Genomic DNA, 26,443 nt, shown 5'->3' with positions numbered 1-26,443 from the left:
GGCTTGAATAAATTCTAGACGAAAGGTCAAATTTCGACCGCGTTTTGCAGCAATTGGGGCCGTATGTCATAGATAGATTTATCTAAAAATACGCGACTGACTGACTGATTATCGCCCAACCTAGGGATCTCAAAGTCGATTTTTTGCGTAAACAAGTCGAAAAGTTGAAGTCGACTTTCAATGATTAAAAAGTCGAATAATCGATTTTGATGTCGTATGGTCGAAAAGAAAGCTGCACAGAGAAAAAAAGGTGCATTGAGGTACAATTTTTGCTTTGCTTATGTTGCCGCTAGGTTGCTAGGTAAAGGCGCTATTACACGGCATGTAGACGTCTTATGGTATGCCACTTTTTGTATTCACATGTAAATTAAAATGTTTGTCAAAATTGTCAATTTACATACGATTTATCATTTTTGCTATCACACCTTATGTTATTTTTGTATAATAACCTAAAAGTTTAAGCAAAAACAATTTTTTTTATGCGCAAAAATGTTAAAGATGTGAGCAAGCAAATTTATGAAAACAATTTAATTTGGGGTTGACTTCATTCCACTGACAACAAAAACAGCTGATTTTTTTTGAGCTGCATTTGGTTACTTTATTCTTAAGTGGTACGATTCATTGCTCTTTGGTTTAAAGGTTATTAAAACATGGTAATATTATTTAGTTGAATCGATGTGATCATCTTTCGCAGCGGTATCAGATAGTAATAACAATTCGTGCCATTTCCAAGTAAAATTTTAGGGACTACGTTCTTATAAGTTTAAGATTCAGCTTAATAAATGTCTATGGATGCTGGATTTTGGCACAAATGAATTTTTTATCCATTAAGATTTTATGTTCGAGGATGGGCTCTATAGGTCTTTATCTATTCACTGCTCCGTAAAAACTGGACTCGATTTTATATCTTCAGCTCATAAAAGGCGTATTTAATATCCGCATCTTAAGTCTATAAAAAGCAAATATGGTCCATATTGGTACAACATTATATGTAGGTCCCATAGCAACGTACCCACAGTTTTCGGTATTTTTGCTCTGAAACCCACATTCTTGTTCCAATTTGTCTACATATTCTCGGCATGATAAAAGTTTATTCCAATACATGGGCGGATCGAACAATATTTTATAATAGCTCCTATATAGAGCTACATTTCATAAATCCCCCAAAATAACCGCACAAGGGCACAAATTTACCGAACTTAGCAATATGTGACTCAAATAAAAGGCCTTTGGGAGTAGAGCACGAATCTGATATCAACATTCGGTAAAAAGTGTATATAGGACCGCTCCTCCCCTAAAGCACCACAAAGAGGACAAATTTACCGACCTTAGCAAAGTGGGGCTCAAATAAAAGGTATTTTAGAGTAGAATACGAATCTACTTCTACGAATCTACTGTCTTCCCCAACCCCTAAATGGAAAATATTTGATATTAGAAAACGAATTTGATTTCCTTTGTTGGAGCCAAGTTAGCCGTCCCTTATCATCCCATATACTTTGCTTAAACCAATGCCAATATGAGGTTCAAACAAATTGTATTTGAGAGTAGGACACTATGCTAATATTTTTTTAGGGCTAAGTGTACATACTTGCCGACCATGGCAATATGGAGCTCAATGAAAGGTATTAGGGAGTAGATATGACATTTTTTGGTGTCCACCCTTCCTCAAAACACCCCCGAACAGTACTTATTTACTGACCATGGGTAAATTGGGCTAGAAAAAAGAAATTTGGGAGTAGAATACGAATCTGATATCCGACCGTGAATGTGGGACAAAATGTTTGGGGACGCCTCGTCCCATAAACCAAAAGCAATATGGGGTTTAAATAATTGGTATTTGAGAGTAGACCACGATGCTGATAGTTTTTCAGGGCTAAGTGTCGGGAGGCCACTGTAGCGCAGAGGTTAGCATGTCCGCCTTTGACGCTGAACGCCCGGGTTCAAATCCTGGCGAGACCATCAGAAAAAAAAATTTTTCATTGATACATAACATAAATACATAACCGTAACTTTTTGGTTGTATTTTGTCCCCAAACCTGGTTATATGCTACAGGGGGAATGCCCCAACTTTCTGCAACCGGATCAGGGAATAGGTTATAGATGTAACGCTCGTGACGAGCAGGGTCAAAGCCACAAACTGGAATACCTCCACCCAGCGATCTTTAGCGAACCACTACAGGATAGGTTTGCAGTTTGAGAACGTGGAAGGGAACATATGCAGAGGCTTCGGTCCTTTGGGGCCCTATATCGGACGCAAAGGAAATGGACTCCCCAGTGCACCTTGTTACGGAGTGCCAGAACGATGCCTTTCGAAAGAACGTGTACCTCATAGGTCGAAGCCGTAGTTAATGGAACTCTGGAGTAAAGAAGAAGAACTCTGGAGTAAAGAAGAACTCTGGAGTAAAGAAGAAGAACTCTGGAGTAAAGAAGGTTTGGACGAATATCGGGAAGCCCTGAACAGGTTCAAGAAGGCGTCGGGGAGAGCAACATAAAATTCCTGGTCAAAATTCTGTAGAATTGGAGAGCATCCATGAGGCATCTAGGTTGTGCAAAATGCTCTCGAAAGATACCAGCCCGCCAAGATCTCTAAGAAGGGAGGACGGAACTAATACTGAGAGTAACCGGAAGAAGGTGAAACTACTGATACGAGACACACTTTCCAGCTAGACAGGAGGAGGTCAGATATCTTTAACAGTGTGGAGACGGGGCCGACAGTCGCCACCATGTACCGCACGGGTGTCCAAACGAGTATCCCCTGTTAGACAGATTAGATGGCACTTGGTATGATTATCAACGCAAACTTGGGAGAGAGTGTGTTTAGATGGCGATTGACAAGGGGAACGCCTCAGGGAGCGGTGTTCTCCGGAGCCTAGTGATAAACAAAATCCTGTTGATCTCAACAAGAATGGGGTGAGAACGATCGCATATGCGAACTGTCAAGATGGACTAGGAGAAATGGGATGAGGACAAACCCAGGAAAGACGGAGCTGGTCTTCTTCACTCGGAGTTACCGAATTTTAGACCAACGTATTTGTACTGGATCACCCTGAGTTGTAAAGGAGGCGAAAAGGAAAATGTCCGGGAAAAGGAATACAGAGCATAGAAGACGGAGGAGCTGTGTGCCTTCTACTCCTGTAAGAGGATTTTCGGTAGGAATTGGGGGTTAGCTCGAAGATGATACACTGAATTTACACTGTTGTTGTGGGGCCAGGGTTGAACTATGGGGCACTGGTAAGGTGAAAGGTTGTGGAGAAGAGGACTTACAACAGGGAGTTCCAGAAGGTGCATAGACTGGTTCCATTCTGGGCACTATAGATGCAATGGGACGGATAACGATAGCACTTGGGCGGCCCACTCCAAAACGGAAGTGGGCCGGAACATATTTAACTAAAATAAAAGGTATCTGAAAATAAAACACGAATTTTATGCCAAGCCCATATCCAAAAACACCCTAGCAAATGTCCGATAAAGACAATACGGGACTCAATATATGGCCGATTTGGATTATTATCGGAAGCCATAATAAGATCATTTTATGTGGGAGCTTTGTCTAAACATGGAACGGTTTGTTCCACATAAAATGATCTTATTATGGCTTCCGATATTGTCTGTATTGTCTTTATCGGCCCATTGATAATCCCAATATTTCCAGGTGTAGGATACGGAATGAATGACGTAGATACTGTACCCCAATAATATGGGAGAGGGTGTAATAAGAAAAAAAGGGGATTTTTCATTAAAAAGCTGCTTAAAGTGATATAAAGATATTGCAACATACTGAACAATTAAGAAAAAGAATTCAATTTTACTCTCTCTCTCTCTCTCTCCATCTATCTCCCTGTCTATATCTCTCTTTGTATGGTTTGTATGAACTGGTACAGGTTTTGTTTATTGGTATTGCTTTTGAGGGTCAATTGGTTTATTTTGGGGCCAACGATTACGCTCTTTAGGAACTAACCTAGTTTGTAAGTGGGTATTCCTATGAAGCCGCCATATAAACGGATCGCCGAGAAATTTCGAGACTAAACTTATCGATCATCTAAAACCTACATAGGTATATTCATTTGCCAAATCGACTTCTACAAAATGCACGTTTAGCTTAAAAAATATTTATGTGTACCCAAGGTTCGGCCAGCTTAAGCTTTTCTTAAATCTTTTAAATAGTCATGATACATACTTCATTGCATTAAAATATTTATCAAATGCCCCTTTTTCAATTAAGCGATGTGAAGGTAGCTACATTTCCTTGTCAAAAATACCCCAATAAAATGTAATCAATGTGCAAAATAAAAACACACATGTACATATATATGTATGTGTATATAATTATACATACGTATTGAACTTTGAACAGATCGCCGACATATGTGAAAAGAAACGAAGAAAACAATAAAGAGAAACCGAAACAAAAAACAGATGGGAGTGAGAAAAATAAAATAAAAATAACAGGTATCTTGTAAGTAAATGAACTTATTTAAAAAAGTGTACATGCTATGTACACATACATATTTATTTATACCTTTCTTGTTATTTGATAATTTGATGTTTTATATGTACATATAGCATGAAGTTTACTGCATGTTTGTACGTGTATAAAACACTTAACTTTTCAAACTATTATTTAATTGATTACAGGTAGGCCATGTTGGGATTGTTGAGCGCCAAATATATATTCAAATGGTTATCTAGTGCAACACACGACAGTGCTATGGGTACGTATGTGTGTGTGCTTATAGATCATAGGCATGTATGTATGTATAATTTTTTCTTTATTTTGCCTTATTTTATGGGATTTCCATTTTTATTAGAGCCACAATACCACTGACTGCCAACAAGAAGACGGCAACGCCAATGACGTTGGCAACCACACGACGACCAACGATAACGGCGACGGTGTAGGAAAAATCTAATGATTTGTTTTGCTCTCTCGCTGCAAACACAATTGTAACGGCAGAGACGGTAACGACAACGCCGACGTTGGATTTCGCTGCATATACACGAATGATAACGAAGACGACAAATGTTATTGTTGTTTCTCTTGCTTATTGTTGTTGTTGTCGCAGCTGCTGCCTTAAGTTATATTGTTGCTATTGCTGGTTTGTCAGCGAGTGAGTGTCAAAGAATTGTTTGGGTGGTTTTGAGAGCAGTAGGTGGAGGCCGGGAGGATGGCTATGATGGTGGTGTGGTGGTGGGTGATATGATATGTATATTTTTTTCTATTGAAGAAGCAAAAAAGGGGATTTTTTGCCGTTTCTTTTTCACTGTTTTATTGCGAGTTGTTAAAGCATTAGAAGAGCGCGCCGGCACTCACATAATCGGTTGGTCGGCTGGGCATAAGAACAACAACAAAATGTGTGGCGAAAAAATAGGAAAATTACAGCAACGAAAAAAATACAAACACTACTATACCATACACAACAACAAGAAAGAGACCATGTAGATTTTTTTCCCACTGTGAAGAGCAGATGATGACGATTCAAGCCTGTGTGCCTATTATTGGGAGAGTAAATGAATGGCGATGTGTTGTCTTTTTTGTGTTTCGTTCGTTTTGTAAGGCAGACCGACGGACAGACAGACAGAGAGACAGATTGACCGAAAAGGGGGGCAGTAAATTAAAAGTTAAGAAGTACAATAGAGCAGCAGCGCCACCACAAAAACAACAATCGCGTACATACAACAACAATAAATTGAGCAAGAGAATTAAGACGAGATAAGTGTGATTGCGATTGAATAAAAAAAAATGATAGTTTTTTTAGGAGAAATTAAATATTACGTTGATTTTGCTACGGAAAACCCAACGATAATGTCAAGCTTATTTGTTGCTCGCCTCTCGGGATTTGATAAAACAATTCATGTAAATTTTTGGGGATTTTTTTGCAATATTTATTTCATTGAAATTTTTTTTTCGAGACTTCGCACATTTTTTGTTTGAAATTTCACTGCATTTTATTTCCTGTAAATTTTCATAATTTTTCCATATTTTATGGCATATTCAAAACATATATTTCATGATATTTTTGCCAAATTTTTAATTTTTTTTATAAAAAATCTTTTTGTTGAACACGCGTAAAGACGAGCAACTTCATGAGACGACAACTACTACTACTTCAATTTGACGGCTTTGAAGTCTATTGAATATTTTTGCTGCCCCAGAGACAGACATCTATTCTCTCTCACGCGAAATGTCAATGTGTGCTATATGGTTATGGCATTCAAGAGTATGAGAGATTGAATAGTGAGTGGTAGGCTTTTGGCAAATACCAAATGCATTCAAACATATGCCAATGTAATTAAATGACAAAAACGTCTTGTAATTAATATGATAACTAATAAAAAATAACAAAACAGTCTTTGAAGTAAATTATTGACATTTATTCATATATTCCCCACCAAAATGCAACACTGTTTTGTGCAAAAATCTATTAACAACAACTAATTGAAGGTCTTCTAAGCATCTCTCTTACTCCCGCATGAAGCAAAATATCTTTGTCATAAGTCAATATTGCCATTACTGTCTGGCACAAAATATACGCTCTCTCCCTGGCCAATGTTGCACTTTGCGCTGTTTTCAAACAATTATTGCGGGTCGGCCAAGATAAAAAAATGTGAAATATGTTGGAATATTTTATGCAGGCTTTTATTAGAGTTCGCTTGTATTGGTTACGTCACATTCAGAAAGCGTAAAGTTAAAAAACTTGTTTTTCCTTTCATGCGGAAATCTTTCGAACTTCATATAAAAAAAACTAAAATCACGCGAAATAAAAAAATGCTTTTTTACACTCACAGCTGAAAACAAATGTTTTTTGCGACTACTTTTTTGAAACACTACAAAAATCTCAATGATAACAATACTTTTATTAAAAATATTTTAGAGGTTTTGAGAGAAAGTCAGCAAGTCTTTTGCTTCAAAATCTATTATCTAAAAAAAAAACAATCACAAAAAAATTATCCGAAATGCAAACATAGTCCCAACCTTAAAAACTTAAAAGGAGAACTCAAAAAAAATAATCCTAGTGTGGTATAAGGATCCACTAAACAAGTTTAAGCAAAGCAACCAGCCGATATACTTTTTTTTTTAATTTTCGCCATTAAGCTTTTGTTTACGTTTTTCCGTTTTTTCTTATTTGTTTACATTTTTAATTCCGTATTGTATAAATAAATTTCAAATTAAAATATGAAGTGGTTTTTTTTAAAGAAAATAAAAAGAAAAATTATGTGACAGACTCCGTGAGATGAGGAAAAACTTAAGTGGAAAAAAGAAATTTTAAATGATTATAGATGAGGTGCCATCCAAATTATGTGCATAGTTTGAGGGCGCAAGACGACCCGGAGCTATTTGTTTGGTCTTCAAAATTGGGCTGTGAATATCAGATGTGAAAATGGCATATGGTGTTTGGAAAAGCTGCAGCCCTTGCCGATGAAGGACTTAATCGCGTCGATCCGGCTACCTTGAAAAGTGACTTTCATATGTTACTTTCGTTTGTATCACACGACGTGTACAACTCAACATGTGCTAAATTTGACATGGCGTAAGAAAACCACATGTTGTGTAAAAGAGCCTTAAGTAAGGTTATAACCACCGCTGAAAATTGTTTATGTCCACACCGGGACTTGAACCCAAGCGATCGGCGTCATAGGCGGACATGCCAACCTCTGCGTCACGGTGACCTTGTATTCAATACCGGTTATTATCAGTTGTTTTGGGCACCACTTTTTCTTAACATCTGACAATTTCTTATTGAAATATTAATTTTTTTTAAAAATCGTTTCACCAATTTAATTGCTGGCCACAATATGTATGCTAAACACAATAAAAATGCAGATCACAATAAAAACGCTGTCAAAAACATTCTAGTTGACAAATGCAAATCACTTGAATCGTAGCGTAAACGGGTTTAAAAGATTACCTCAAATCAAGTAGATTTGAGCTCTAGTGTAAACGTGGTTTAAAGCAAGATCCCAAAATTCGTCAGGTTGGCTATACTTTTATTTAAATCTCAAAAAACGCGAAATTACCACACTCATAGTGTTTTTCATTATACGTTAAATGGCATCACTGTCATTAATCGACTATTATCTTTCCTTCTCTCTCTCCATTTTTGAGTTTTCCATATCTTTTTTGTGTCTGTGCATATGCTCATATTTAGTGTTGTCAATGTAAATAGGAAACATCTAGATAAAGTTAATTCATTCATTTTATTTCAACAAACTTAACAGCAGTATGCATTATTTGTTTCCGAAATTAATGGTAAACTTGTATTACGAAGTAATAGATATCAAACAAAACTGCACTTTACAGGGTGCGCCTTACCTAATAGGAAAACGATTTTGACGTCTGGAAAGGATATCAAAGTTTTTTATAAGTAGATTACGAATATAGCAATATTTAAAACAAATATATATAACAATATCTCGTAACATTTATTTTAGAAGGGTTTGTCTTTCTATTTTTAAACGACGCATTTATTACTCGATTTGTAAGAAATTTTGAGCAGATAAAGTAGTTGTAATAGTAGTGGATGTATAGGATGAAAAATATACACTTGGGTATTCGATGTTTCGGCAAGACTGAACTTAAAAAGTGTTTTATTTATTTTTTTAAATAAAGGATAAAAAAAGACTTAGCGAGAGATAAATTAAGTCGGCATTCCGTTGTCACTTTCAACTAAAATCCATATCAAGATATATGAATTAAAAGTAGTGTCTGGAAAATGGAAAACATGAAATTGAATTTTGTTCTGAAAGGTAGTTAATATGTCATGTCTATATTTTTTGTTTTTTAAATTGATTTTGTAGAATTTTTATCATTATAACACTATTTTTTTAATGCCTTGATATAGAAAAAATACCACTTATTCTGTTATAAACAATATCGCAAATTATACTCAGCTAATCGAATTAATGCATCCATACCGTTAAAACATCAGCTGTAATTGTTAGTGACTAAAATGGGGAGCTTTTAATGAGAAAGATGATTTAAGTATCAAACACATATTCCAGACAATTGAAATTTATATTTTTATTGAGTTTGACACATGTCCACGTGGTAAGTATAATACCAGTCGTAAAATTCCAATTTTCATAAAAAATTTACAAATTTACACACTTTGTTACTGGAAGTAGTTTGCGTACTTTTTTCCAGCAGTGCGTGAAAGCGAGCAGTATTTTGATAGATTTAGCAAATGGGAGCTTGCAAATTTCTGTTCTTTTTCAGCAGAAATTTGCAACATCGAACAGCTTAATGAAAACCAGTTGTTCAATTCAAATAAAAAGCACGAGAGAATAAAGGCTGTGTTTACTCTTATGTAAATTTGTACTGAAAAGGTACGCGAAAAGAGCCATTATATTTTTAAGATTTTTGTAAAAGTAATAGCGATAAACATGTGTGTCTCAAATGTAAAAAACGAACACAGTGCCAGCCTTTAGATGCTTCCAGAAACAGCGCTTTTGTCGACAAACGCGTAATTCAATGACACTTGGTATATGCATTGTCAACACTGTTCGGCTCTCATGAAAGCGAAACAAAAACAAACAGCAAAAAATACACTTCGACGTAGCTAAACCAAAAGGAAAATGGCAAAACACACAAAATTCCTTGATGTTGACACCCACGAAATAGTCTATAATGTTCTAATAAGACTATTAAATGCCATCTAAATAATTACCTTATATATTTGAGAAAACAAACGTAACTGCTGCATTTATTGGTAGAGCACTTATTTTTTTAATAACTTTGTTAAATCTATCAGCGGCAACACAGCTCTTTTTTGTGATAGACTTCAGTTTTTTGCGATTAGCTTCGTTTGTCTATTTCGCTTTTACTTTTTGCACATTTCTGTTACCAAATACTTTCTGCTTGGTTACCGATACATTTTCCGAGTAGTCCAATTTTTGCCTCTCCCATATCCGTAAACAAACTTGACATTTGAGTTGACACAGAATGGAAATGAAAATTAAGTCAGCTGTTGTCTGTCATCAGATTTTTCCTGAACATTGAAAAACAATATCGAAAAAAGTCGAACATTTTTTAAAACACCATTCATATGTTATACATGATTTTCTGAAGTCACTTTTTAACAGAAGCAACAATTTAGCTCCTAACGTTTTCATGGGTTATGCCCCCATTGCACCATTAACAGACCAGACATACGATGGGTTGGCTGGGTCGACAAATTGGGGTGGGGAGCAAGAAACAGTAAATTTGCAGAAAACACAATTTATGGTTCCAATCATAACTTTAGCTCTATCACATCTTTTCTTTTTATTAAGAAAATTTTGTTCACGCTCTGACGATAACTCTCAATTTGCATAAGTTTTTTGTATTTATTTTAACAAAAAATTAACGCGAAATTCCGAAATGAAAATAATCAACCGACCGACTTTCCATCAGAGAACAAAGCTGGCCGTTTGTTGAAATGATGCCGTTGCTAAATTTTTAACGCTGTTTCGAGTGTGGCGGTTTATGGATTTTTAATACTTATGGTGGGTTCTCACGACAATCTGGAACGAGTTAAGAAAAGTGTCAATCAACACAAAACATTAAAAAAACTATATATGTTTATATACATACTTGCTGTGTTTTATTTACCAGTCTACCGGATTCTCTGGCCTATGGATAAATAAACCCCTCTTCCAGCTATTTCTTTCAGTAGGACACTGCCTCATAACTTATGAAACAATTTTAATAAACGTATTATCTTATCATTGAGATTTTTGTATTGTTTCAAATAAGTAATGGCGAAAAACACGCATTTTCAACTGTGAAAAACGAACAAAGTACCAGCCAAAAAGTTATACCATGGTGAAACAATTAAAGTTGGTCTCATTTGTACAACAAACACAAATCATATGGTGCAATCCGCCATTTTGCCATCAAGCTGGTCACGTTTTGCCAACACACACAAAGAAATGCCACTAATGACATGCACCTAAGCCAGTAATCGGCTTGTATTTTTGTTTTGATTTTGTATTAAATTTAAATGTCAAAAGCTTGATAACACAGCTGTGATTGTTTTTCTAAAATCCTAAAAAGATGTTATATTTATTCCGATATTCCACCCATAAGCAACAAAACTGTGTTATAATGATGAAAATACAAATATAAAACACATTTGATGTCTATTTAAAAACCACATTGACATTTCAATTTACGGCATTTGCCACTCAAGGTAGTTTCGTTGGGGGTAGATTTTTTTGTTGTGCTAACGCTACTTCTTATTTGTACCATTTCGTTGTTCGTGGTTGCCATTTTTTGAGAGAGTGAAAATTCATCTATATATTGTCTGTAATTATCACAGATGTTCAATACTAAAGATGTGTTTTCTGAGAGAATTTTGAGTTGACTCTTACGAAAGAAACAAGAGAAAACGTCAAATTTCTAATCGTTGAACCTAGGAGCCATGACATAATTACCAGGTAATGTACCGAAAACAGCTGAATACTTGAATGTCATACTTAAAATCAGAGTTGCACTAACCACTAATTTCGACAGATAGTGGATTCAGTATTTTGTTGTTGAACAACTGCTACTAAAAGAATCAGAATGCACCATGTAGTTGAATATACAACATACGCGTACTCAAGAATTTGTGTGTTACACGAATCGGGTACTTTATTTGCCATCGGAGTGCGTGAGAGCAAGCAAAATTTTGGGAGTTTGGTGATTGACAGATTGCGAATTTTCACTGGCGGTTTTTTTCCAGTGGACATTTGCACTATCGAAAAACTGTTTTATCAAAACCAGCTGTTTAATTCAAATAAATGTCAAAAGATGGTAAAGGATGTTCTTCTTTTCCTGCAAATTTTTACTCGAAAGTTCGCGAACAGACCTATAAATTTGCACCCATTTATGCTGGAAGTCGTGTACCTTAAGGCTGTGTATCTAATGGTCGCAAAGTTGTAGGAATGACGTTGAGTGTGGTGAATAATTTTTGAATAGGCCAGGGGCTAGTAGCATTTTTGACAGCACCACAAATTTTAACGTTTTGTCGCATGTCAGTAATTGTAAATTCGTTTGCGTTTTGGTAACCAATTTGCTTGCGTGCGGCATAACTTAGCCGCCTACATTGTGCGCAGACGTCACTAAATTTAAACGACTTATTTGGCATAAAATAAGTAAAATTATTGTTTATTAACATTGTCAACGGGATTCTAAGAGATTGTTATTTAACAATAATGGACAAAAGTACAGTTTTGTGTTCGTAGTTTATTAATATTTTTTCTATAATAACGTCAATAGTTTGTTTACCTGGCATGAGTTTCGTTCATCATGTTCATGTAAACATCTCCATATCCATATCTCTATATTGCAACGTTCGCATTTGCAATATATGTAACTGCTAGTAGTAATGGAAAATATTTTTGATAAATATTCATTACGTAAATTATTATTACTATATATTACACATCTTGTTTACTTTTGATTTTTGACAAACCTCAAAATTTGTCAGTGTTAAGGCTGGTGCTACTTTTTTATGGGGGAAAAATTTCCCTAAATCGTTCTTTCAGAGGTTTTACAAGGTTACCACACTTGATTTTTTTGGGTTTCCTTGGCCAAAATGTTGCTATTTACATATAAAAATTAATATGTCACCAACCAATTTATCTGCTGCTTACACACAAATGTGAGTGTGTGGACGGTACTCAAATTCATATATGTTGTTGCAATTTCAACCAAAACCCATTCCTTCGAATTAATAAATAATGAAACACAAAACTATTTAAAAAGAAACACATTCAGCTTTTATTTGTCAAAATAATTAGATTTTGTAGTATTTTCGTCGGTATTACCTAAATATGCACAACTTTTCAAAAGCCTTTGCTACCATCTTCAACTTGTATTATGTTGTTGTAATAGCAAGACGAAAAGCACAACACTTTCTATCACCATCGTTATTACTTCGCACAGATGTATTGCAATAGTTCGTTATGAAAGAATCATTTATTTTTTTATTTATTTTAGAAGTAAATTCATTTATATTTTTATACAAATAGTTTATTTATGCATCCACAAATAATATTTTTTCCACCTCAAGTAAATACATGTGAGCATGATCACTAACACTAGCAATCACTTAGTTACAATTGGAAGTTTGGCGATCGCGTTTATTTGGCGTAAGAAAAAAACTTGTTGCACAGCGACGGTGGTTGTGCTCTTTTTAGGCGTCGTGAAATGTAAATTTCTCCTAGATGAAAAAACAAGTTATGGTGAAATGAAAATTTTTCATTAATATTTTCCACTCATTTTTTTTATGGAGTTTCACCACGAAAACCTAATATAGTAACACCCTTAATCGCGGAAAAAGGGTTTTTAACGGTGAAAAACGAACATGGTACCAGTAATGTAGTAAAATGTAAAAAGGAACAAAATGTAAAAAAAATTACACCAGTATTCACCAAACTTTGTATGTAGATTTGTAGATAGGATTATTTGAAAGATTTCCTTTATACAACTGTTTAATAAAACTATTTGAAGGCTTTATTAAGTTTTGTAAATAACACCTTCGTGAAGTTACCAATGATAACCATCAACGATAACTCATAAGATGACAGTAATACGGGGTGACATTTACACATAAAACTCGGCATGTACGGAAATTATCAGGATTCACTGAATAAGGTTAAGCCAAGCGATCAGCCGATATACTTTTTTTTTAATATTTGGCAGTACTTGGCATTGAGGATGTCAACTTGTTCTCTTTTTACATTCATTCTTTGTTTACGTTTTCTCCTATATGATGACATTTTCAATCGTCAGATTTGACATCCTTAATGATGTTTATGGGGCCTATCCACTTTGTGTTTTGCATGTGACCTAACCTTCTATTAGTGAATCCTGGGAAATTATCAAAATTTGTTCACAGCTTAATAACCTGGCGACTAATTCCATTCTGGAGGCCAAAAATGGACTTCGTTCAAAAAAGTGCGCATAACAAATCAAAGGGGAGATTAATACCTTCCAGATTTCTGTTTCGAAACCGGAGGGCAGGAGTCGAAATCCAGTGTGGAAGCCATAAAACGACTTTCTTTTAAAAAGCGTATATACCAAATAAAAATGGAGATCAATACCTTCAATTTGGTATACAACACATATCCCAGAACTGTTTTTCGTGGAACAAACATTCCACATTTCTGTTTCGAAACTGGAGGACAGGACATAAAATTCAGTCTGAAGACCATAAATGGAATTCGTTAAAAAAGTTCGTATACCAAATTAATGGGGGGATCAATACCTTTAATGTGTTATACCACATTTATTCCAGAACTGTTTATAGTAGAACAAACCTTCAAGTTTTCTGTTTAGAGACTGGAGGGCAGGAAACTAGATCCACTCTGGAAGCCATTTTCTTGACAGAAATCTGAAAGGTTTGCTTTACGAAAAACAGTTCCGGGATAAGTGTGGTAGAATTTGGTATACCAAGGTTTTGATCTCACCTTTAATTTGGAATATGCTCTTTCTTGAACGAAGTCCATTTATGGCTTCCAGAGTGGATTTAGTGTCCTGCCCTCCAGTTTCTAAACAGAAAATGTAAAGTTTTATTTTAAGAAAAAACGGTTCTTTGATAAGTGCTGTATACTATATTAAAGGCATTGATATCCCATTTAATTTGATAAACTCTTTTTTGAATAAAGTCCATTTATGGTCTCCAGACTGAATTTATTTGTCCTGCCCTCCGGTTTCGAAACAAAAATCTGGAAGGATTGATCTACAAAAAACAGTTCTAATATATGTGTGGTACACCAAATTAAAGGTACTGATCTTGCCTTTAATTTGGTATACACACTTTTTTGAACGAAGGTCATTTATGGGCTCCAGACTGTATTTAGTGTCCTGCCCTCCAGTTTCAGATTAGAAATCTGGAGGGATTGTTCTACGAAAACAGTTCTGGGGTAAGTGTGGTATAACAAATTAAAGGTATTGATCTCCCCTTTAATTTAGTACCTATTTGAAGGAAGTCCATTTACGGCCTCCAGAATGGAATTAGTTTGTTAATATTCTGGCGGCAGTAGCTATAAACGGTTGATAATTTCCTTACATGCCGAGTTTTTGTGTTTGTGTCACCCTGTATTACTGCCATCTTAGAGTTCTATATTTAAGACTAAAATGAGAAGTAAAAAATTAATATATCTGTTTATATAGAAGCAATATCAATGCAATGACCGACTAAAACAAAATCTAATAAAGTCAGTTGGAAATCATTGCGCAAAATTTTAGCCTAATCGGATGAAAATTGGGCCCTCTATAGGCTTGAGAATTAAAAACGGGAGATTTAATAAGGAACCTATAACAGGTTATGAGCCGATTCATACTATCGTGAAATACTCAACAAGAAGGGCGATTAAAAATGTGTGATTTGGATACATTCATGATCGGATCGCAAAATTTATTATCAAATTTTACAAGTAATATAGGAAAGATATCAATCGATATTAATTCAAAAACTAAAGTATCGATAGTGTTATCGATATTTTGCCAGCTCTAGTTCGTAACCCATCATCCATATTGATGGAAAGAAATTAATCTTCCAACAAAAACTTGCTCGATAACCGATGCGAGAATTAGGCCCCTGGGCTGCGGAGTGTGGATTGAGTGCGTGAAAGCTAAGAAGACGGAGCAGGTATTGTTCACACAGAGACGGAGAGTACCCGAGGTTAGGTTTCCCTCTCTGCAGGGTGTGGCACTCGATCTATTAGAAACAGCCAAATTCTTTGGTGTGGTTCTGGGCAGTAAGTTGAACTGGAATCTCAGCAAGGAATTGAGGATTAAGGTGTTTGCAGCACTTTACTACTGTCGGAGGCTCGTGTGTAGTAGATGTGGTTTGAAACACAATGGGGCGATTATATTGTAGATAGGAACCAACATTGAGTTAAGTGGTTGTCCGACAACGCAACCAAAATAAAAATTTGTATTTTGAATGGCAACTTTTATCAACCGATGTCGATAATAGCGTTTTGGCGGTCCGACAGCAAGAAAATGTGTTGACATAATAATTAAATCAACATCAAAAAAGCTAGAAATTGTGAAATCGATCCGCCAAACATATTTTGCATCTCAAAGGCAAACAAAGCAAATGGTGGCTGTTAAAAAAATTATAACTAGTAAAGAAGTAAATAATACACCTGCTTAAGAGTGTGTCATTGTTTTTTTTTTGACGATATGTTACTGTTTTTACGCTATAAATTGTTGTTTTATGAGAAAGAGGACTAAAAAATATGCGGATTAGTCGCCTACACAGTCAACGGTGCTTCTTTGATGTTTTCTTTTTGGGGCAGGCATTAAGGCGGATTTAATAAGGTGGTCTCACGCGAACAGCTGTTAGCAGCCGGCCAACTTTGACAGTATTAAGATGACAGATTTTTATTTGCATTCTCTTTGTTGTTATCTTCTTTCTCGCATATTCTCTGCTCATGTATGCACACGTATACACACACGCACAAAAATGTCTTTATTTGTGTTGGCAAAACGTCGATCAGCTTGATGGCAAGATGGCGAATTGCACCATATGATTTGTGGTTGTTGTACAAATGAGACCACCTTTAATTGTTTCGCCACGGGCAGGCACAAGGAGAACAACAGCCAAAGTAAAATGTACAAATGGATAAAAAGAAGCAGCTTTTCCTTGAAGAAAGGTCTGCTCGCGTACTTTTCTAGTAAAAATTTGCAGAAGAGTAAGAGCCATTTTACTCTCTTTAAAAAATTTGCAAGCAAAAGTCCGCGAACGACTTCCAGTGAACATTTGCAGAAAAACAGATGATTTTTGTTTTGGTTTGTTTTGATTCACTTGCTTGAAAAACAAATTTTTTTAAATAAAAAATGCTTGCGAATTTTCCTTAAATAAACGTCAATTTATTGACCCGAGAGTGAAAAGGCTAGAAGGGGAGCCATTTCTACGTGCCGCTGCACAGCCATCACAAATTACCGTGCAATCCTATGGCAGCCGGTTGTACGTACCACATTGGCCCGATGGAGTCTTTCAGTTTACAACACACAGCTACAACAACAACAACCATGTATCAACCGTGGCGCCACGTCGAGCAAAGCGCTGGTTCCATACAGAATCTCTACACTGGTGCTGAAGAATCTGTATCTACCAATCAGCCTATCTCAGCACTATTATAGTACACGGTGTTTGGAAGATGGGCAGTCTGATTTCGCTACTGAAATCTGAAAAGGACACGAACGAGGGGGAGTCGTATAGACGATCTCCCTTATTTCATCAGTAGCTAAGACGCATGAAGGGCTACTCCATCCGCTCCTCTCGTTGGACAATTTCCATCCGCCGAGCATCAGCATGCATTTCGAAGGCTGCATAGGACTACAACTGCTTTACATGCCATCACCGTATACAAAAGTAACAAAGATACCTTCGACTTACCATCTAATGCTTATGGATATTGCGGCTAGATAAATTGCTACAACCACTGATGTGAGGCTAAGGGAGCTTTCTATTTGGTCTTGTGGCGACTACGGACACTTTGTTATCATTGAAGATATATATTATATATATCATATAATATTTTCTAATCCCACTGTGCATCACTTGTTTAACTGCCCAGGTAGACCCACTCAATCCCATGGCAGCATCTTCCCTACTTAACAAAATGTTAAGGAATGGTGTTGGTCCGATTTTGCTGATATTTGAGGCAGTTAGTTTTCTTAGGCCCTTTGACATCTTCCGTTAATATGGCTCAGATCGGTTCAGATTTGGATATAGCTGCCATATAGACCGATCCTCCAATTTAGGGTCTAAGGCCCATAAAAGCCACTTTTATTATCCGATCTTGCTGAAATTTGGGACAGTGAGTTGTGTTAGGCCCTTCAACGTCTTTTGTCAATTTGGCTCAGATCGGTTCAGATTTGGATATAGCTGCCATATAGACCGATCCTCCGATTTAGGATCTTAGGCCCATAAAAGCCATATTTATTATCCGATTTTGATGAAATTTGGGGCAGTGAGTTGTCTTAGGCCCTTCGACATTCTCTATTAATATGGCTCAGATCGGTGCAGATTTGGATATAGCTGCCATATAGACCGATCCTCCAATTTAGGGTCTTAGGCCCATAAAAGCCACATTTATTATCCGATTTTGCGGAAATTTGGGGCAGTGAGTTGTGTAAGGCCCTTTAACATACTCCGTCAATTTGGCTTAGATCGGTTCAGATTGGAATATAGCTGCTATATACACCGATCTCTCGGTTTTAGGTTTTGGGGCCATAAAAAGCGCATTTATTGTCCGATGTTGCCGAAATTTGGGACAAAGAGTTAAGTTTAGCCCCTCCACATATTTCTGCGATTTGGTCAAGATCGATCAAGATTTGCATATAGCTGCCATATGGACCGATCTCTCGATTTAAAGTCTTGGCGCATAAAAGGCGCATTTTTAATCCGATTGCACTGAAATTTGACACACTGACTTATGTTATGCTTTTCGACATCCGTGTCGTATATAGTTCAGATCGGTTTATTTTTAGATATAACTACTAAAAAGACCAATATTTCGTTATATACAATTGAACAATAACTTTTACTTATTAGTATTTGGTCCAAATCGGAATATATATTGATGTAGCTGCTATGGTGTATAAGGTATGCAATTTTCACCGAATTTTGATGAAAGGTGGTTTACATATATACCCAAGGTGGTGGGTATCCAAAGTTCGGCCCGCCCGAACTTAACGCAGCTGGAAAACCCCTTGGGGGCTTTATTTTATCCAACAACTTACAGTTGCCAGCAGCGGTAGCGAATTAATGTTGGTACAATAGTCTTCTCAGTTCGAAAAAAAATACGAAGAAATTTTCAAAAATGGTGTCAAGAAATTTACTTTGTTCGGCGATGAAACCATAGATGTTGTCTTTAGCCTCATGTTAATTAGTACCCTATAGATAGATTCATCCCATTGTTTGTTCAAATGTAAATTTGTATTTGTACACCATGAGTTTTGTTATAAAATTTCGTATTTTATTACTACACATCAAAAAATAGGGAAAATTCATGTTATTTTCTAGTTCTCAGAACTACAATTTCAAATTTACATATTTTGAAGAAAAAGTATAAAGAAATAAACGGATACACAGTACAAAGAAGAATACACATACGTATGTTGTAGATTTGTATTTTTGCACATGATTTTCCGATGGATGTTGTGTGTTTATTTCTTGTTCCAGTGTAAAAATAGTAATAATAGTATCAATAATAAAAATAATTAATGTTAAATTAAATTGCATTTAAAGAGAGACAAAAATTATATATTTTTATTACACACTATAGTAAAAGAATAATAAAAAAAACAAATAAAATTGTAGAACTCGATGAACAGGTTTTATTTGTTTTCAGTTGATGCTTGATTTTGTTTTGGGCTTGATAAAGTTTTGTATTACATAGTTTGATGTTTCTTGTTTTCATCATTGCGGGAGGTGGTTTCTTTTGAATATATTTTTTTTAAGAAATAATGTTTATATTGCTAGCAGTAAGGATAGAAATAATCAATAGAATCTGTTTTGATTTTTCACTCTACTCCATAGGTAAATCTTAATAAAATGTGATTTTGGAAAATAACATCAAAAACAATGAAAAATGTTTATCCTTTTTTTTAGAAAATCATTGTTGTTGTTGAAAATTATAACATTTTCAATAAAAACTGCATAAGAGAATGAACTACAAACACCAGCGGTTCACCTAAACAACAACATAATTGATTTCTTCGGGTGTCAGAGGGGATACCACTTTTGACTTTTACTTTTAGTAGGCTTCTTAACTTTCCTTAAGACCAGTAGGGTTTAAGGAGAAATTTGTGTGTTTCCGTCTGAATTGCCTGTTTGCCTTGTTGGTTATTCTCTTACCACTCGTGGAGTTTCCAGTGTAAATATTGTCCTTGCTTGCGTGGAATGCCTGATACATTTTACATTCCTCATTAGGCTTGAGAAATTGCTCAAAAGAATTTGGCTTTGGAAATTACTAAACTTCACTTGGGAATACAAGGCGATAGCTTCCCTTTTTTGTTTTTTTTTTTGATTCGGGAAAATAAAGAGAACATTTGAAAATTAATGTTTGTTACTTTTTACTAAAGTAAATATGTATGTATATGTATGCGTATTACAGTTAAAATAAATTTAAATTAAAAAAAAACAAACAAAATAATAATAAAAAATATTTCATAAGAGAATATTTCCTATACATCGAAAACACCATAAAAAGAGCGTTTTAATAAGAAATTGCCTTAGAAGTGTGTGGGTAAATGAATAGAAAAATAACACCCACACACGCACACAGACACATGCTAAACTAGATTGTTTTTTAAATGTTACGAGTTAGATGGAGTTGTTGTAAACCAAAGTTACAGGGAAAAACTGAGATTGGGATAGGTGGAGGTGGTGGTGGTGAGTGAGGGCGGTGGCGGCGGCGTATGGTTTAGAGTTGATACAATTTTATGTTGCCTCTTTTCTCGCAGAATCACTCAGATGACAGTTAGACTCTGTTTCCGTTTTATACATTAAATAAACAAAAAGTTTGCAATATCTTGCATTTTGTTTTTCTTTTTCTTTTTCGTTCTCTCCTACAATTTCTTTTTTCCGTGTAAAAATATCCTAAATGATATACAAACATATCACCATTAAATATTATTGTTGTTTTTTGTTTTTGTGGTTGTTGTTGTTGCTATTTCTGCTGGGGCTTTTGTAGTTGATGTTGTTATTGTATGTGCTGCTGTTGTTGTTGTTGTTGTTGTAGCTGTGTCATATAACAGTGTCGCAGTGTTAACTAATTGTTAAAATCTGGATCTTACAAATACAGCACTGGAATCGTGTTCACTGTAGCCCAGACGTTTGGTATGTTTGAAAACTTCATTTGTTATCGATGTAACAGGCATCGATTGGTCCAGATTTTCTGCCATACTTAGAACTAGTCGCAAGTCTTTTTGCATATGGCTAAGTGGTTGTTGGGGATTAAAATCGCCCTTGGCCATTTCTGAAAAAGAAAGAAATACAAAAATTGGCATTATTTTCAAATAATTTTGAATAACAATGACTTAATTGACAATAAAAGCTCGGCCGGGCCGAAACTTATATACCCTCTAAGATTAATAGCATTTGTCGACTTCTTTCCCGGTATCTATTTTTGGGGATGTGTGTTGTGGATTACAACTATGTCTTGGAGAATAAAATTCTGCCCTTTACCGTTCAAAAAATGCCAATTTAACAACTTAAAACACTCTTCCAGACTAGCGAAATTCTAGTTTCAACAGCTTTTTGTACCGAGTTTGGAAGGCCTATCGCAATTGTAAAAGCTAATCCTTATTAAAAACCTCTGGGGCATACAAAAACAAAGATTTGAAGCTTTCCTTATGTTTTTTTTATATGTCTAATCACTTTTTTCTCTACTTCAATTGTGTGAACTCCGAGAAACATTTATACTTGCTAATGCTTTAATTTACGAAACAAATATTGCATTAAAAAATGAAAATGAGTAGTAGCCATTTGTTTTTCTCTCCTCTTACATGTATAGCCCTACTAGCTGACCCGGGCCCGGGCCATGTTACGAAAATAGTATTGGGTTGCCCAAAAAGTAATTGCGGATTTTTCATATAGTCGGCGTTTTCACAGCTTGTGACTCTGTAATTGCATTCTTTCTTCTGTCAGTTATCAGCTGTTACTTTTAGCTTGCTTTAGAAAATAGTGTAAAAAAAGTATATTTGATTAAAGTTCATTCTAAGTTTTATTAAAAATGCATTTACTTTCTTTTAAAAAATCCGCAATTACTTTTTGGGCAACCCAATATATCGCTTGACTAACAGTCTAACAATATAAGTGCCTTTATCTGAATCCCATATGATCTTTATTGGTCTACGAATTTATGTTTGGATGTAAGGTTTACTCCATTCTTAAAATACTTCATTTCAGCCCGATATTCTCATGATGTCTGATTTAGTGGTGTTTTACGGGGAGAGGTGGTCTCCAGATACTTGGCCCTGAAAAAATATCAGCATCGTGCTCTTCTCTCAAATATTTTTATTTAAATTTATTAAACCCCATATTGCCATTGGCTTAAGAGGAGTTTACAGGATGAGGCGTCCCCCAAACACATGGCCCCAAAATAGGTTATCAAATTCGTTTTCTAATCTCAAATACCTTTCATTTGAGTCACATATTGGCATGGATGAAACATTTTACCCCTTTGGGGGTGTTTTGGGAAAGGGCTCAACATTTGGATATCAAAGTTGTATTCTACTCCCAAATACATTTATTTGAGCCCCATATTGCGATGGTCAGTAAAAAATTGCTGTTTTTGGGGTATTTTGGGTATCAATTCTTGCTCTACTCCCCAATACCTTTCATTTAATCTCCACAATGCCATGGTGGGTAAATATGCCCGATTTATGGGTGTTTTGGCGATTGGAGTGGTCCCCCAAACACTAAGCCCGGAAAATATATCAGCAACGTACTCTATTCTCATATATCTATATATCATTTATTTGAACCCCATATTGCCATTGCCCTCAAAATTGGATATCAAATTCGTTTTCTAATCTCATTTAAACTCCTTATTGCAAAAGTTAGCAAATATGTCCGGTTTGGGGTCTTGGCCCTAAAAACTATGAATATTTAGTTCCACTCTCTTTAAGACCTAAATTGTCTTGGTGAGCAAATACGACCCATTTGGGGGTTGTTATGGTGGTGGGACGTCCGCTAGACAGTTGGCCCCTAATGTTGCTATCAGATACGTGGTCTACTCCCACATACCTTTAATTTGAGCCCCATATTTCCATAGTCGGCAAATATCACCGGCTTGGGGAGTGTTTTGGGGGATGGGCGGCCACTCAGTGAGTTGATTCAGATTCGTATTCTACTCGCAAATACCTTTACCATGGTCGGTAAATATGTCCGATTTAGGGGTGTTTTGGGGCTTGGGGTGGTCCCCCTAGCACTTGGTCCGACAATTGGATATCAGATACGTTTTCTTATCCTAAATACCATTCATTCCCATATTGTCGTGATTGTCTAAATATATGTTTGACAGGTTTTAGGGTGGGGCAGCCCCCTCTAGGTACCCAATCCGAAATTTAGGTACCAAATATTGATTTTTAGGGTACTACGTAAGAGTATACAAATTAAATCGCACCACCCATCTCCGAGATCTGGCGTTTCTGAAAATTAGGGTAAGGAGAAGGGTCAAAAAATGTAGTACCCTATTTTCACCACGGGGTCATTGTGCACCATCTGTGAAAATTTCAAGAAAATCGGTTCAGCCGTTTCTGAGTCTATAAGGAACACACAAACAAACAAACAAACCTACAATCAAACAAACACAAATTGATTTTTATATATAAGATTCTGAATAACAATTCCCTGAGAGTTTTTTCACTACTCCCTTTTCTTCTTTCCCTTTTCTTGGAGATGGGCGATGGGTAAATACTCAAAAGGTGTTTACCCGGTGAATTGGGTAAATACCCGGATTTGGATATAGCTCCCATAAAGACCGATCTTCCGAGTATTGAGCCTATAAATGAAGCATTTCTCATCCGATTTTGATGAAATTTTAAACTGCGTTTTGATAGATCTCTACACCTTTGTGCCAAACATCGTCCCGATCGGACCATATTTGGATATAGCTGCCTTATAGACCGATCTTCCGATATAGAGTATTGAGCCTATTAAAGGAGCATTTTTCATCCTATTTTAATGAAATTCGAAACAGTGCGTTTTGATAGACCTCTATACCTTTGTGCCGAACATCGTCCAGATCGGACTATATTTGGATATATTTGCCATATAGACCGATCTCTCGATATAGAGTATTGAGCCCATAACATGAGCATTTTTCATACGATTTTAATGAAATTCGAAATAGTGCGTTTTGATTGACCTCTACATCTTTGAGCCGAACATCGCCCAGATTGGATCATATTTGGATATAGCTGCCATATATAGACGGATCTCTCGACATAGAGTATTGAGCACACAAAATTAGCATTTTTCATACGATTTGAATGAAATTTGAAACATTGCGTTTTAAGAGGCCTCTACGTTCCGGATTGACCCGATGAAGTTCTTCATCGGCAAGGGCTGCCGCCTCAGTGTACAACACACTTGACACTCAACAGAATCAAGCAGACGAAAGACAGAACACAACAAACTGCTACAACATACCTATGTATATTCATATACCAATTCTAGAATTCTCGTCTTTTATTGTCAATAAATCTGAAAAACTTATGCAAACCTTCTGTGGTGGGTACGTGACATATTTAAGCCGGGAGAACCTAACAAAATTTGTACTTGGTTTTGATGAAAAAGTGAAAAATATTTGTACTTTATAGGGCCAACGGTGTTGTTTTTGTTGTAGCCACATATTTGCATGTGGAGGTAGTGATCTTCGTCAAGCTTCTTTAAGTGAGCAAGCTCGGTCTGGTCCGTATGACCGATCGCGGACGGAACATGAAGGCGTCAACAACTCGCCTTGTCATATTGTGCATCATAGCCACCCAGACGCACACTAAGATTCTCCACTCAATACCGCTGATTGTGCGCGACTGCAATTGCAGCTACACGACATGGAGAATTTCTCTATGCGCAACCTGTGGACGCCCCCCGTAACCTTTAGCTTTCTCATAATAATGATGAAAACCACACAGATCGGAGCTAAAAGCTCCAAGCTCACGGCATGGGGCCGACCATGTACATTTTGGTTGTTTACTGATTGATGTCGTGTCCAGTGACATTTTCGTATTTAGCTCTGCTGATGAATCTGAACCGATCTGCATTGTTTATTCGTCCTTATCACCACTAGAATATAACAATCTAAACCAAACATCTAACTGAATTATTGTACCCACCACCGAAGGATGGGGGTATATTCATTTTGTCACTCCGTTTGCAACACATCGAAATATCCATTTCCGACCCTATAAAGTATATATATTCTTGATCAGCGTAAAAATCTTAGACGATCTAGACATGTCCCTCCGTCTGTCTGTTGAAATCACGATACAGTTTGTAAAAATAGAGATATTGAGCTGAAATTTTGCACAAGTTCTTTTTTTTGTTCATAAGCAGGTTAAATTCGAAGATGGGCTAGATCAGACTATATCTTGATATAGTCCCCATATAGACCGATCCGCCGATTTAGGGTCTTAGGCCCATAAAAGCCACATGTATTATCCGATTTTGCTGAAATTTGGGGCAGTGAGTTGTGTTAGGCCCTTCGACTTCCTTCGTAAATTTGGCCCAGATCGGTTCAGATTTGGATATAGCTGCCATATAGACCGATCCTCCGGTTTAGGGTCTTAGGCCCACAAAAGCCACATTTATGATCCGATTGTGATGAAATTTGGGACAGTGAATTGTGTAAGGCCCATCGACATCCTTCGTTAATTTGGCTCAGATCGGTCCAGATTTGGATATAGCTGCCATATAGACCGATCCTCCGATTTATGGTGCCACATTTATTGTCAGATTTTGCTGAAATTTGGGACAGTGAGTTGTGTTAGGCCCTTCGACATCTTTCTTCAATTTGGTCCAGATCGGTTCAGATTTTGATATAGCTCTCATATAGACCGAGTTCTTGATTTATGGTTTTGGGCCCATAAAATGCTCATTTATTGTCCGATGTCGCCGAAATTTGGGATAGTGAGTTAAGTTAAGCCCTTTGACATACTTCTGCAATATCGCACAGATCGGTCCAGATTTGGATATAGCTGCCATATAGACCGATATCTCGGTTTTAGGTTTTGGGGCCATAAAAGAGGCATTTATTGTCCGATTTCGCCGACATTTGGGACAATGCTTTGTGTGAGGCTCTTCGACATTTTTATGCAACTTGGCCCAAATTGGTCCAGACTTGGATATAGCTGCCATGTAGACCGATATCTCGATTTAAAGTCTTGGACCCATAAAAGGCGCATTTATAATCCGATTTCACTGAAATTTGACACAGTGACTTATGTTAGGCTTTTCGACATCCGTGTGGTATATAGTTCAGATCGGTTTATTTTTAGATATAGCTACTGTACTTATTAGTATTTGGTCCAAATCGGAGCATATTTTGATATAACTGATATGGGACATAAGGTATGAAATTTTCACCGAATTTTGATGAAAGGTGGTTTACATATATACCCGAGGTGGTGGGTATCCAAAGTTCGGCCCGTCCCAACTTAACGCCTTTTTACTTGTTTTTCTTACGTTTTTGCGCTACTTTTATTTTGGTTGTTTCATTTATCACTGAATGTCTTTGTGCAGCTGAAACCAATTGGGTTTTACTTTTCTTTCGTAAAAAGGAACCCTGATACGAACCAATGTTCGTCTCAAGAAGGCATGCTTCTACCATTGCACAGCTCACTAATTACTGAGTAGGTGGAAGCATGTAATCTTTTTAGTTTTCTGTGTAATCAGCTTTGAGTCGTCTATTTTATCAGGTGGCAAATTAATCATACTTTTAAGATTTTCCC

The 26,443-nt window shown here is 36.3% G+C and overlaps 2 protein-coding genes across 6 annotated transcripts in view; both read right to left on the bottom strand.

Annotated features, from left to right (window-relative positions):
• LOC106084721 (AF4/FMR2 family member lilli) overlaps positions 1-6,113 on the bottom strand; it is a 462,757-nt gene extending 456,644 nt beyond the window's left edge. The window contains exon 1 of one of the 2 annotated variants that reach the window (XM_013248608.2): positions 4,520-6,113. The gene's annotated coding sequence lies outside the window, so the exon portion shown is untranslated. The remainder of the gene's footprint in view (positions 1-4,519) is intronic. The other variant, XM_013248607.2, reaches the window with a different exon arrangement.
• Positions 6,114-19,293: 13,180 nt separating this feature from the next.
• Positions 19,294-26,443, bottom strand: part of LOC106084722 (cytokine-like nuclear factor N-PAC) — a 62,793-nt gene continuing 55,643 nt past the window's right edge. For 2 of the 4 annotated variants that reach the window (XM_013248613.2, XM_013248614.2), the window contains exons 8-9: positions 20,783-20,964; positions 19,294-19,992 (exon numbers count right to left, since the gene is read on the bottom strand). In XM_013248613.2, the coding sequence (XP_013104067.2) occupies positions 19,957-19,992; positions 20,783-20,964 (218 nt within the window). In that variant the 3' untranslated portion in view covers positions 19,294-19,956. Of the gene's footprint in view, positions 20,965-26,443 lie in introns of all 4 variants that reach the window. The other 2 variants (XM_013248615.2, XM_013248616.2) reach the window with 1 other exon arrangement.

Source organism: Stomoxys calcitrans, chromosome 3 (assembly GCF_963082655.1).
Source record: "Stomoxys calcitrans chromosome 3, idStoCalc2.1, whole genome shotgun sequence".
In the NCBI taxonomy this organism is placed as follows: domain Eukaryota; kingdom Metazoa; phylum Arthropoda; class Insecta; order Diptera; family Muscidae; genus Stomoxys; species Stomoxys calcitrans.
The sequence above is the reverse complement of the archived record's forward strand: the minus strand, read 5'-3'. Positions and strand labels throughout refer to the sequence as shown.